Consider the following 13,842-nt stretch of genomic DNA (forward strand, 5'->3'; position numbering starts at 1 on the left):
ATTCAAATCACATTTTATTTGTCACATGAACAGGTGTAGATCTTACCATGAAATGCTTACTTACAAGCCCTTAAACGACAAGGAAGATGTTATGTTTTTTAAGTACAAAAATATGATCAAAAAAGTATAAAAACCTGCCTGGGTAGGAACTAATGAGGATCCATAATAAACCCCAGGAAGACTAGCTGCTGCCTTGGCAGGAACTAATGAGGATCCATAATAAACCCCAGGAAGAGTAGCTGCTGCCCTGGCAGGAACTAATGGGGATCCATAATAAACCCCAGGAAGAGTAGCTGCTGCCTTGGCAGGAACTAATGAGGATCCATAATAAACCCCAGGAAGAGTAGCTCCTGTCTTGGCAGGAACTAATGAGGATCCATAATAAACCCCAGGAAGAGTAGCTGCTGCCTTGGCAGGAACTAATGAGGATCCATAATAAACCCCAGGAAGGGTAGCTGCTGCCTTGGCAGGAACTAATGAGGATCCATAATAAACCCCAGGAAGAGTAGCTGCTGCCTTGGCAGGAACTAATGAGGATCCATAATAAATCCCAGGAAGAGTAGCTGCTGCCTTGGCTGGAACTAATGGGGATCCATAATAAACCCCAGGAAGAGTAGCTGCTGCCTTGGCAGGAACTAATGGGGATCCATAATAAACCCCAGGAAGAGTAGCTGCTGCCTTGGCTGGAACTAATGGGGATCCATAATAAACCCCAGGAAGAGTAGCTGCTGCCTTGGCAGGAACTAAATGGGAATCCATAATAAACCCCAGGAAGAATAGTTGCTGCCTTGGCAGGAACTAATGGGGATCCATAATAAACCCAAGGAAGTGTAGCTGCTGCCTTGGCAGGAACTAATGAGGATCCATAATAAACCCCAGAAAGAGTAGCTGCTGCCTTGGCAGGAACTAATGGGGATCCATAATAAACCCCAGGAAGAGTAGCTGCTGCCTTGGCAGGAACTAATGGGGATCCATAATAAACCCCAGGAAGAGTAGCTACTACCTTGGCAGGAACTAATGGGGATCCATAATAAACCCCAGGAAGAGTAGCTGCTGCCTTGGCAAGAACTAATGGGGATCCATAATAAACCCCAGGAAGAGTAGCTACTACCTTGGCAGGAACTAATGGGGATCCATAATAAACCCCAGAAAGAGTAGCTGCTACCTTGGCAGGAACTAATGGGGATCCATAATAAACCCCAGGAAGAGTAGCTACTACCTTGGCAGGAACTAATGGGGATCCATAATAAACCCCAGGAGGAGTAGCTACTACCTTGGCAGGAACTAATGGGGATCCATAATAAACCCCAGGAGGAGTAGCTGCTGCCTTGGCAGGAACTAATGGGGATCCATAATAAACCCCAGGAAGAGTAGCTGCTGCCTTGGCAGGAACTAATGAGGATCCATAATAAACCCCAGGAAGAGTAGCTGCTGCCTTGGCAGGAACTAATGAGGATCCATGATAAACCCCAGGAAGAGTAGCTGCTGCCTTGGCAGGAACTAATGGGGATCCATAATAAACCCCAGGAAGAGTAGCCGCTGCCTTGGCAGGAACTAATGAGGATCCATAATAAACCCCAGGAAGAGTAGCTGCTGCCTTGGCAGGAACTAATGAGGATCCATAATAAACCCCAGGAAGAGTAGCTGCTGCCTTGGCAGGAACTAATGGGGATCCATAATAAACCCTAGAAAGAGTAGCTGCTGCCTTGGCAGGAACTAATGGGGATCCATAATAAACCCCAGGAAGAGTAGCTGCTGCCTTGGCAGGAACTAATGGGGATCCATAATAAACCCCAGGAAGAGTAGCTGCTGCCTTGGCAGGAACTAATGAGGATCCATAATAAACCCCAGGAAGAGTAGCTGCTGCCTTGGCAGGAACTAATGAGGATCCATAATAAACCCCAGGAAGAGTAGCTGCTGCCTTGGCAGGAACTAATGGGGATCCATAATAAACCCCAGGAAGAGTATCCGCTGCCTTGGCAGGAACTAATGAGGATCCATAATAAACCCCAGGAAGAGTAGCTGCTGCCTTGGCAGGAACTAATGAGGATCCATAATAAACCCCAGGAAGAGTAGCTGCTGCCTTGGCAGGAACTAATGGGGATCCATAATAAACCCTAGAAAGAGTAGCTGCTGCCTTGGCAGGAACTAATGGGGATCCATAATAAATACACACAAAAAAATGCACTGCAGACGTATTAGCAGACAGCCCTCTTATTGTCTTTTATTCTAAACTGTTTACGGTTAATGATTAGAAACAGTGTTCATTTGTCTCTGTCTGTGTCTGTGTTTCTAGAGCTGTGTCCTAAATATAATCCTATTCCTATTGTGTAAGAACAAAATATGAGATTCCAACCTGGACTCAGGGGTAGACGTTACATAGTAAATATGTCTCCCTCCATTTAGTATGATACGTAATGTTTTAATTCATGGCATTAATTCATGGCTGTCCATCATCCAATACGTACAATATGTTACGAATTTGCAATCTGTTGAGGCTTTGTTGTTCTATATAGTTCCAGATAAAACCCTTTTGGTTCTAGTTAGAACCCTTTTGGGTTCCATGTAGAATATGGGGGTTCTTCCCTGGAACCAAAAAGGGTTCTCCTATGGCGACAGTTAAAAATAACCCAATTGGAACCCTTTCTTCTAAGACTATACACAGCATTTAGGTCTATGTGGGTGTGGAGTGGGCTGGGCTGGGCTGGGAGAGGCTGGGCTGTGAGAGGCTGAGCTGGGAGAGGCTGGGCTGGGAGAGTCTGTGCTGGGCTGGGAGAGGCTGGGCTGGGAGAGGCTGGGCTGGGAGAGGCTGGGCTAGGAGAGGCTGGGCTAGGAGAGGCTGGGCTAGGAGAGGCTGGGCTGGGAGAGGCTGGGCTGGGCTGGGAGAGGCTGAGGTGAGAGAGGCTCTGCTGGGAGAGGCTGGGCTGGTAGAGGCTGGGCTGTGAGAGGCTGGGCTTGGCTGGGAGAGGCTGGGCTGGGAGAGGCTGGGCTGGGCTGGGAGAGGCTGTGCTTGGCTGGGAGAGGCTGGGCTGTGAGAGGCTGGGCTGGGCTGGGCAGTGAGAGGCTGGGCTGGGCTGGGCTGTGAGAGGCTGGGCTGTGAGAGGCTGGGCTGTGAGAGGCTGGGCTGTGAGAGGCTGGGCTGTGAGAGGCTGGGCTGGGCTGGGCTGTGAGAGGCTGGGCTGGGCTGGGCTGTGAGAGGCTGGGCTGGGAGAGGCTGGGCTGTGCTGGGAGAGGCTGGGCTGGGCAGTGAGAGGCTGGGCTGGGCTGGGCTGTGAGAGGCTGGGCTGTGAGAGGCTGGGCTCTGCTGGGAGAGGCTGGGCTGGGCTGTGAGAGGCTGGGCTGGGCTGTGCTGGGAGAGTCTGGGCTGTGAGAGGCTGGGCTGGGCTGTGAGAGGCTGTGCTGGGAGAGTCTGGGCTGGGAGAGGCTGGGCTGGGCTGTGAGAGGCTGGGCTGTGAGAGGCCCACTAGATCCTGTCCATTCAGTAGAAAAGCAGTCCGGACCCCTTGGGATTCATAATATATGATGACCATGTTACCTGAGCATGTTGACAGATTGGTTTACCTGTCAGGAGAATAACCCAGATCATTACACGCTCTGTGGATTTACTTCACCGCTACACACACGCACGCACACACACACACACACACACACACACACACACACACACACACACACACACACACACACACACACACACACACACACACACACACACACACACACACACACACACACACACACACACACACACACACACACACACACACACACACACACACACACACACACACACACACACACACACACACACACACACACACCCTTTTTAAAATATTATAATAGAAAGTTACATTTATCTGGAACCTAAAAGTGTTCCTCGACTGTCCCATAACCATTTGAAGAACCCCTTTAGGTTCCTGGTAGAACCATCTATAGAAAGGGTTCTACGTGGAACCCAAAAGGGTTCTCCTATGGAGACAGCCGAAGAACCCTTTTGGAACCATTTTTTCTAAGAGTGTGCGTAGTATTTACTGAACCAAGTAGTCTCAGGGTGCATCCCAAATAGAACCCTATGCCCTATATAGTGCCATAGGGCTCTGGTCTAAATAAGTGCACTATGTAGGGAATAGGGTGCCATAGGGCTCTGGTCAAAAGTAGTGCACTATATAGGGAATAGGGTGCCATTTGTGACACACAGTCAGCGTTGCTGGTATCACCAGCTGACCTAGAAGTCATGTCTACTGAAGCTAGGGGCCGAGAGGAGAGGAGGAGAGCTGGACACACTCCCAAAGAGCACCATAAACCCTACATAGTACACTACTTTTGACCAGAGCCCTACGGGGTTCCCTATGTTAGTGCATTATATATGAAATAGGGGGCCATTTTGGACGTGACCGAGTCGCATCTCTCTGCTGTCCTCTCCTCTCCCTCTCATGTTACATGGAAAGCTGCGGAGACAGTGATGTGTAACGACCTTGTATATAATGATACCTTATTCTCAGCCTGGTCTCATTGACTAAACGTAACATAATACATGTAAATCCAGGCCACTCAAATTACACTGAATAAAAATATAAACGTGACATGTGTGTGGCCGGGAGTCCCATAGGACGTCGCACAATTGGCCCAGTGTCGTCCGGGTTAGGGGAGGGTTTGTCCGGGGGGGGGCTATACTTGACTCATCTTGCCCTAGCAACTCCAGTCGCCAGGTGAACGGTATTTCCCTCCGACACATTGGTGCGGCTGGCTTCCGGGTTAAGCTGGCGAGTTTTAAGAAGCGTGGTTAGGCGTGTCGTGTTTCGGAAGATTTATGACTCCACCTTCGCCTCTCCCGAGCCTGTTGGGGAGTTGCAGCGATGAGACAAGATCGTAATTGAAATTGGGAGAAAAAAAAGGGTAAAATAGAACAACAAAAAATATATATAATATTGAAAAATTAATTTTACATGCATACATTTCTCTCAAATTCTGTGCACAAATATGTTTATATCCCTGTTAATGAGCATTTCTTATTTGCCAAGATAATTCCTCCACCTGACAGGTGTTGCATTTCAAGAAGCTGATTAAACAGCATGATCATTACACAGGTGCACCTTGTTCTGGGGACAATAAAAGGCCACTCTAAAATGTGCAGTTTTGTCACACAACACAATGCCACAGGTGTCTCAAGGGGAATGTGCAAATTGGCATGCTGACTGCAGGAATGTCCACCAGAGCTGTTGCCAGAGAATTTAATGTTAATTTCTCTACCATAAGCCACCTCAAACGTTGTATTACATTTTACATTTAAGTCATTTAGCAGACGCTCTTATCCAGAGCGACTTACAAATTGGTGCATTCACCTAATGACATCCAGTGGAACAGCCACTTTACAATAGTGCATCTAAATCTTTTAAGGGGGGGGGGGGGGGCAGAAGGATTGCTTTATCCTATCCTAGGTATTCCTTGAAGAGGTGGGGTTTCAGGTGTCTCCGGAAGGTGGTGATTGACTCCGCTGTCCTGGCGTCGTGAGGGAGTTTGTTCCACCATTGGGGTGCCAGAGCAGCGAACAGTTTTGACTGGGCTGAGCGGGAACTGTACTTCCTCAGTGGTAGGGAGGCGAGCAGGCCAGAGGTGGATGAACGCAGTGCCCTTGTTTGGGTGTAGGGCCTGATCAGAGCCTGAAGGTACTGAGGTGCCGTTCCCCTCACAGCTCCGTAGGCAAGCACCATGGTCTTGTAGCGGATGCGAGCTTCAACTGGAAGCCAGTGGAGAGAGCGGAGGAGCGGGGTGACGTGAGAGAACTTGGGAAGGTTGAACACCAGACGGGCTGCGGCGTTCTGGATGAGTTGTAGGGGTTTGATGGCACAGGCAGGGAGCCCAGCCAACAGCGAGTTGCAGTAATCCAGACGGGAGAATGTTAGAGAATGTGAGAATGTGAGAATGTTAGAGAATGTGAGAATTATATTAGAGAATGTGGCGTCATGTGGGCAAGCGGTTTTCTGATATCAACGTTGTGAACAGAGTGCCCGATGGTGGCGATGGGGTTATGGTACAGGCAGGCGATGGTGGCGTTGGGGTTATGGTACGGGCAGGCGATGGTGGCGATGGGGTTATGGTACGGGCCGGCGATGGGGTTATGGTACGGGCAGGCGATGGTGGCGATGGGGTTATGGTACGGGCCGGCGAGGGTGGCGATGGGGTTATGGTACGGGCAGGCGATGGTGGCGATGGGGTTATGGTACGGGCAGGCGATGGTGGCGATGGGGTTATGGTACGGGCCGGCGATGGTGGCGATGGGGTTATGGTACGGGCCGGCGATGGTGGCGATGGGGTTATGGTACGGGCAGGCGATGGTGGCGATGGGGTTATGGTACGGGCAGGCGATGGTGGCGATGGGGTTATGGTACGGGCAGGCGAGGGTGGCGATGGGGTTATGGTACGGGCAGGCGAGGGTGGCGATGGGGTTATGGTACGGGCAGGCGAGGGTGGCGATGGGGTTATGGTACGGGCAGGCGATGGTGGCGATGGGGTTATGGTACGGGCAGGCGATGGTGGCGATGGGGTTATGGTACGGGCAGGCGAGGGTGGCGATGGGGTTATGGTACGGGCAGGCGATGGTGGCGATGGGGTTATGGTACGGGCAGGCGATGGTGGCGATGGGGTTATGGTACGGGCAGGCGAGGGTGGCGATGGGGTTATGGTACGGGCAGGCGAGGGTGGCGATGGGGTTATGGTACGGGCAGGCGATGGTGGCGATGGGGTTATGGTACGGGCAGGCGATGGTGGCGATGGGGTTATGGTACGGGCAGGCGAGGGTGGCGATGGGGTTATGGTACGGGCAGGCGATGGTGGCGATGGGGTTATGGTACGGGCAGGCGAGGGTGGCGATGGGGTTATGGTACGGGCAGGCGAGGGTGGCGATGGGGTTATGGTACGGGCAGGCGATGGTGGCGATGGGGTTATGGTACGGGCAGGCGATGGTGGCGATGGGGTTATGGTACGGGCAGGCGATGGTGGCGATGGGGTTATGGTACGGGCAGGCGATGGTGGCGATGGGGTTATGGTACGGGCAGGCGTAAGCTACGGACACAGCATGTTGCGTTGATATTTTTGTTCAGTATAGTATGACACAGTATATAACGTTTGGTATGTTACATATGATAGAAGGTTACTTAAGGCAAAAGATGAAAGGAGGGTGGATGGTCGGGGTGGATGGGTAAACGTCTAGCAACCGTAAGGTTGAGTGTTCGAATCTCATCATGGACAACTTTAGCTAATTAGCAACTTTTCGACTACTTACTTACTTACTTTTTTAGCTATTTTGCAACTACTTAGCATGTTAGCTAACCCTTCTCCTAACCTAACCTTAACCCTTTAACCTAACCCCTAAGCCCTAACCCCTAGCCTTAATCCCTAACCCCATTAACCTAACTCCTAGCCTTAACCCCTAACCCCTAGCCTTAACCCCTAGCCCCTTTAACCTAACTCCTAACCTTAACCCCTAACTCCTAACCTTAAACCCTAACCCCTAGCTTAGCTAACGCTAGCCATCTAACTAACTTTAGCCACCGCAAATTGGAATTCGTAACATATCATGTTTTGCAAAATGCGTAACATATTGTATGTTTTGGAAATTCGTAAGATATTGTATGAATTGCAACCAGGGCTCCCGAGTGGCGCAGCAGTCTAAAGGCACTGCATCTCAGTGCTAGAGGCATCACTACAGACCCTGGTTCGATTCCAGGCTGTATCACAACCGGCCGTGATTGGGTGTCCCATAGGGCGGCGCACAATTGGCCCCAGCATCGTCCAGGTATGGCCAAGGTAGGCCGTCACCGTAAATAAAAATTTGTTCTTAACTGACTTACCTAGTTAAATAAAGGTTAAATCAACACATAATACGTCATACATGATGGATACCCACAAATTAATACATACCATACAAAATGATAATACTAAATGGTGTATCTTGGATTTACGTGCAGAATAATCCAAAATTCTCTGATACCATGTTGTTGTCCACAGAGCCATGGCTGAAACCTGATGATTTATCATATAGCTCTCAGGATATACAACAACTAATAATACAAGACCTACAGATAGATACCATGTAACATCAGACTGGTCTGTCTTCTATGTAACATCAGACTGTGTTCTATGTGTTCTCTGTAACACCAGACTGTGTTCTATGTAACATCAGACTGTGTTCTATGTGGTCTATGTAACACCAGACTGTGTTCTATGTAACACCAGACTGTGTTCTATGTGTTCTATGTAACACCAGACTGTGTTCTATGTAACATCAGACTGTGTTCTATGTAACATCAGACTGTGTTCTATGTGTTCTATGTAACACCAGACTGTGTTCTATGTAACATCAGACTGTGTTCTATGTAACACCAGATCGTATTCTATGTGTTCTATGTAACATCAGACTGTGTTCTATGTGTTCTATGTAACACCAAACTGTGTTCTATGTAACACCAGACTGTGTTATATGTGTTCTATGTAACACCAGACTGTGTTCTATGTAACATCAGACAGTGTTCTATGTGTTCTATGTAACACCAGACTGTGTTCTATGTAACATCAGACTGTGTTCTATATAACACCAGAATGTGTTCTATGTAACACCAGATTGTGTTCTATGTGTTCTATGTAACATCAGACTGTGTTCTGTGTGTTCTATGTAACACCAGACTGTGTTCTATGTAACATCAGACTGTGTTCTATGTAACACAAGACTGTGCTCTATGTAACATCAGACTGTGTTCTATGTAACACCAGACTGTGCTCTATGTCTTCTATGTAAGACCAGACTGTGTTCTATGTAACACCAGACCGTGTTCTATGTGTTCTATGTAAGACCAGACTGTGTTCTATGTGACACCAGACTGTGTTCTATGTGTTCTATGTAACACCAGACTGTGTTCTATGTGTTCTATGTAAGACCAGACTGTGTTCTATGTAACACCAGACTGTGTTCTATGTAAGGCCAGACTGTGTTCTATGTAACACCAGACTGTGTTCTATGTTTTCTATGTAAGACCAGACTGTGTTCTATGTAACACCAGACTGTGTTCTATGTAACACCAGACTGTGTTCTATGTAAGACCAGACTGTGTTCTATGTGTTCTATGTAACACCAGACTGTGTTCTATGTAACATCAGACTGTGTTCTATGTAACATCAGACTGTGTTCTATGTGTTCTATGTAACACCAGACTGTGTTCTATGTAACATCAGACTGTGTTCTATGTAACACCAGATCGTATTCTATGTGTTCTATGTAACATCAGACTGTGTTCTATGTGTTCTATGTAACACCAGACTGTGTTCTATGTAACACCAGACTGTGTTATATGTGTTCTATGTAACACCAGACTGTGTTCTATGTAACATCAGACAGTGTTCTATGTGTTCTATGTAACACCAGACTGTGTTCTATGTAACATCAGACTGTGTTCTATGTAACACCAGATTGTGTTCTATGTGTTCTATGTAACATCAGACTGTGTTCTGTGTGTTCTATGTAACACCAGACTGTGTTCTATGTAACATCAGACTGTGTTCTATGTAACACAAGACTGTGCTCTATGTAACATCAGACTGTGTTCTATGTAACACCAGACTGTGTTCTATGTCTTCTATGTAAGACCAGACTGTGTTCTATGTAACACCAGACCGTGTTCTATGTGTTCTATGTAAGACCAGACTGTGTTCTATGTGACACCAGACTGTGTTCTATGTGTTCTATGTAACACCAGACTGTGTTCTATGTGTTCTATGTAAGACCAGACTGTGTTCTATGTAACACCAGACTGTGTTCTATGTAAGGCCAGACTGTGTTCTATGTAACACCAGACTGTGTTCTATGTTTTCTATGTAAGACCAGACTGTGTTCTATGTAACACCAGACTGTGTTCTATGTAACACCAGACTGTGTTCTATGTAAGACCAGACTGTGTTCTATGTTTTCTATGTAAGACCAGACTGTGTTCTATGCAACACCAGACTGTGTTCTATGTAACACCAGACAGTGTTCTATGTGTTCTATGTAACACCAGACTGTGTTCTATGTAACACCAGACTGTGTTCTATGTAAGGCCAGACTGTGTTCTATGTAACACCAGACTGTGTTCTATGTAAGACCAGACTGTGTTCTATGTAAGACCAGACTGTGTTCTATGTAAGACCAGACTGTGTTCTATGTAACACCAGACAAATCTCAGTCCCCATCCCCGGAGGAAGCCTTTTGCATTTTGGTCGGCCGTCATTGTAAAATAAAATAAAGAGGCTGCTGCCCTCTATACATAGCCTTGGAATCACTGGCCACTTTAATAATGTTTACATACTGCTTTACTCATCTCATATGTATATACTCTATTATATTCTACGGTATTTTAGTCAATGCTACTCTGACGTTGCTCGATCTAATATTTATACACTACCGTTCAAAAGTTTGCGGTCACTTAGCTTTTTTTTATGAACACGGACATTTCTAATTTTTTAGCAAATTTTTATCCATTAAAATAACATGAAATTGATCAGAAATACAGTGTAGACATTGTTAATGTTGTAAATGACTATTGTAGCTGGACATTGTTACACTGGAGGATCCGTCCCTTTTTATCAATTTTCTCCTAAAATGACAAATTTAACTGCCTGTAGCTCAGGCCCTGAAGCAAGGATATGCATATTCTTGGTACCATTTGAAAGGAAACACTTTGAAGTTTGTGTAAATGTGAAGGGAATGTAGTAGAATATAACACATTAGATCTGGTAAAAGATAATACAAAGAAAAAAACAACCGTTCTTTTGTATTTTTTTGTACCATCATCTTTGAAATGCAAGAGAAAGGCCATCGTGTAATTTAGATTTTGGCCACTAGATGGCAGCAGTATATGTGCAAAGTTTTAGACTGATCCAATTAACCATTGCATTTCTGTAAAAAAAATTGTATCAAGACTGCCCAAATGTGCCTAATATGTTTATTAATAACTTTTCAAGTTATTAACTGTGCACTCTCCTCAAACAATAGCATGGTATTCCTTCACTGTAATAGCTACTGTAAAATGGACAGTGCAGTTAGATTAACAAGAAATAAGCCTTCTGCCAATATCAGATATGTCTATATCCTGGGAAATGTTCTTGTTACTTACAACCTCATGCTAATCACATTAGCCTACGTTAGCTCAAGGGGCACCGATCCCGAAGAAGTTAATGTTGTAAATGACTAATGACTAGCTGGAAAGAGCTGATTATTTATGGAATATCTACATAGGCGAACAGAGGCCCATTATCAGCAACCATCACTCCTTGTGTTCCAATGTCACGTTGTGTTAGCTAATCCAAGTGTATCATTTTAAAAGGCTAATTGATCATTAGAAAACCCTTTTACAATTATGTTAGCACAGCTGAAAACAGTTGTCCTGATTTAAATAAGCAATAAAACTGGCCTACTTTAGACTAGTTGAGTATCTGGAGCATCAGCATTTGTGGGTTCGATTACAGGCTCAAAATGGCCAGAAACAAATACCTTTCTTCTGAAACTCATCAGTCTATTCTTGTTCTGAGAAATGAAGGTTATTCCATGTGAGAAATTCCCAGGAAACTGAAGATCTTGTAAAACGCTGTGTACTACTCCCTTCACAGAACAGCGCAACCTGTCTCTAACCAGAATAGAAAGAGGAGTGGGAGGCCCCGGTGCACAACTGAGCAACAGGACAAGTACATTAGATTGTCTAGTTTGAGAAACAGAAGCCTCACAAGTCCTCAACTGGCAGCTTCATTAAGTAGTATCAGCAAAACATCAGTCTCAACGTCAACGGTGAAGAGGCGACTCCGGGACGCTAGCCTTCTAGGCAGAGTTGCAAAGAAAAAGCCATATCTCAGACTGGCCAATAAACAGGAAAGATTACGATGGGTGCTTGACGCCATCTGTCAAGCATGGTGGAGGCAATGTGATGGTCTGGGGCTGCTTTGGTGCTTGACGCCATCTGTCAAGCATGGTGGAGGCAATGTGATGGTCTGGGGGTGACATGGTGGTGGTAAAAGTGGGAGATTTGTACAGGGTAAAAGGAATCTTGAAGAAGGAAGGCTATCACTCCATTTTGCAACAACATGCCATACCTTGTGGACGGCACTTAATTGGAGCCAATTTCCTCCTACAACAGGACAACGACCCAAAGCACAGCTCCAAACTATGTAATAACTATTTAGGGAAGAAGCAGTCAGCTGGTATTCTGTCTATAATGGAGTGGCCGGCACAGTCACCGGATCTCAACCCTATTGAGCTGTTGTGGGAGCAGCTTGACCGTACGGTACGTAAGAAGTGCCCATCAAGCCAATCCAACTTGTGGGAGGTGCTTCAGGAAGCATGGGGTGAAATCTCTTCAGATTACCTCAACAAATAGACAACTAGAATGACAAAGGTCTGCAGGGCTGTAATTGCTGCAAATGGAGGATTCCTTGACGAAAGCAAAGTTTGAAGGACACAATTATTATTTCAATTAAAAATCATTATTTATAACCTTGTCAACGCCTTTGCTATATTTTCATATTCATTTTGCAATTCATTTCATGTATGTTTTCATGGAAAACAAGGACATTTCTATGTGACCCCAAACTTTTCAACGGTAGTGTATATTTCGTAATTCCCTTCTTCTACTTTTAGATTTGTGTGCATTGTTGTGAATTGTTAGATATTACTGCACTGTTGGAACTAGGAACACAAGCATTTTCGCTACACACCCGCATTAACATCTGCTACATATGTGTATGTGACCAATACAATTTGATTTGATTTGGCTGGTTATTAACACACACACTGCGACACGGACACACACCGACACACACCGACACACACACAGAACCCCCCGCATCTCACCCCTCCACACACACACACACACACACACACAGCACCCCCCGCACCTCACCCCTCCACACACACACACACCGACACACACCGACACACACACAGCACCCCCCGCACCTCACCCCTCCACCCACACACACACACACACACACACACACACACACACACACACACACACACACACACATCAAGCCCGGAGGCCGGTGTGAAGTAGTGTGACTTACCTTCCGTGGGTGATGTTTTGAGCCGTTGACAGAGCCCATCCATGTCCCCGTAGTCCTCCTGGATCTTAACCACCGCCTCGCTGCCTCTCAGCTCCATGAGTTCACGCAACTCCATGACCGAGACCCCAAAGCCCCCCTCGTGGTTACTGCTGCCATCGTTTCTTTGGTTCTTAGAGTAATAATCACTGTTCGTCAGGTCCCCCATGATGACTTGACTAGCTAGTATTGCTCAGTCCCTCGACAAAGAAGGAGTACAAACCACAGACAAAACTTTACGGCGGGGGGGGGGGGGGGGGGGGGTTGAGAGAGAGAGAGAAAAAGAAGGAATGAAGAGAGGGATGAATACCACTGGAATGTGCCCGGCAATACCGGCGATATTGGTGATAAACCACACGATAGAGAGAGAGACAGAGAGAGAGAGACAGACGCCCACCGACAGACAGAGGAAGAGCTAAATCCCGTTGTCAATTTGAGATACAGAGCTAAGATCCCTCAGTCAGCGACAGTGTGGAGAGAAGACCATACGACCATACGACCATCCAGAGAACACTAAGGGCAGCCAGCTAGACCAGTGAGACCGGCAACGAGAGAGGCAACGAGAGGAGAGGCGTACGTCCACAGGAGAATAACGATCCCTTCTGGTCTTCTGTTACTGTGAGTCAATCGGGAGCCGCTCCAGATGCATGTTCCCATTCTGCTTCTTCTATCTTCGTCTGCAGTCTGTCTCTGTCTGCATTCTGTCTACATGGTGGTCCTCTT

The 13,842-nt window shown here is 46.7% G+C and overlaps 1 protein-coding gene across 6 annotated transcripts in view; it reads right to left on the minus strand.

Moving 5' to 3' along the window:
• The window catches only part of atp2b2 (ATPase plasma membrane Ca2+ transporting 2), a gene marked incomplete at its 5' end in the record, with an annotated part of 233,873 nt that extends 220,031 nt beyond the window's left edge, over positions 1–13,842 (minus strand). For all 6 annotated transcript variants that reach the window (XM_055869918.1, XM_055869921.1, XM_055869917.1 and 3 more), the window contains 1 exon segment: positions 13,084–13,842. In XM_055869918.1, the coding sequence (XP_055725893.1) occupies positions 13,084–13,288 (205 nt within the window).

This window comes from Salvelinus fontinalis, chromosome 18 (assembly GCF_029448725.1).
Source record: "Salvelinus fontinalis isolate EN_2023a chromosome 18, ASM2944872v1, whole genome shotgun sequence".
Classification (NCBI taxonomy): Eukaryota; Metazoa; Chordata; class Actinopteri; order Salmoniformes; family Salmonidae; genus Salvelinus; species Salvelinus fontinalis.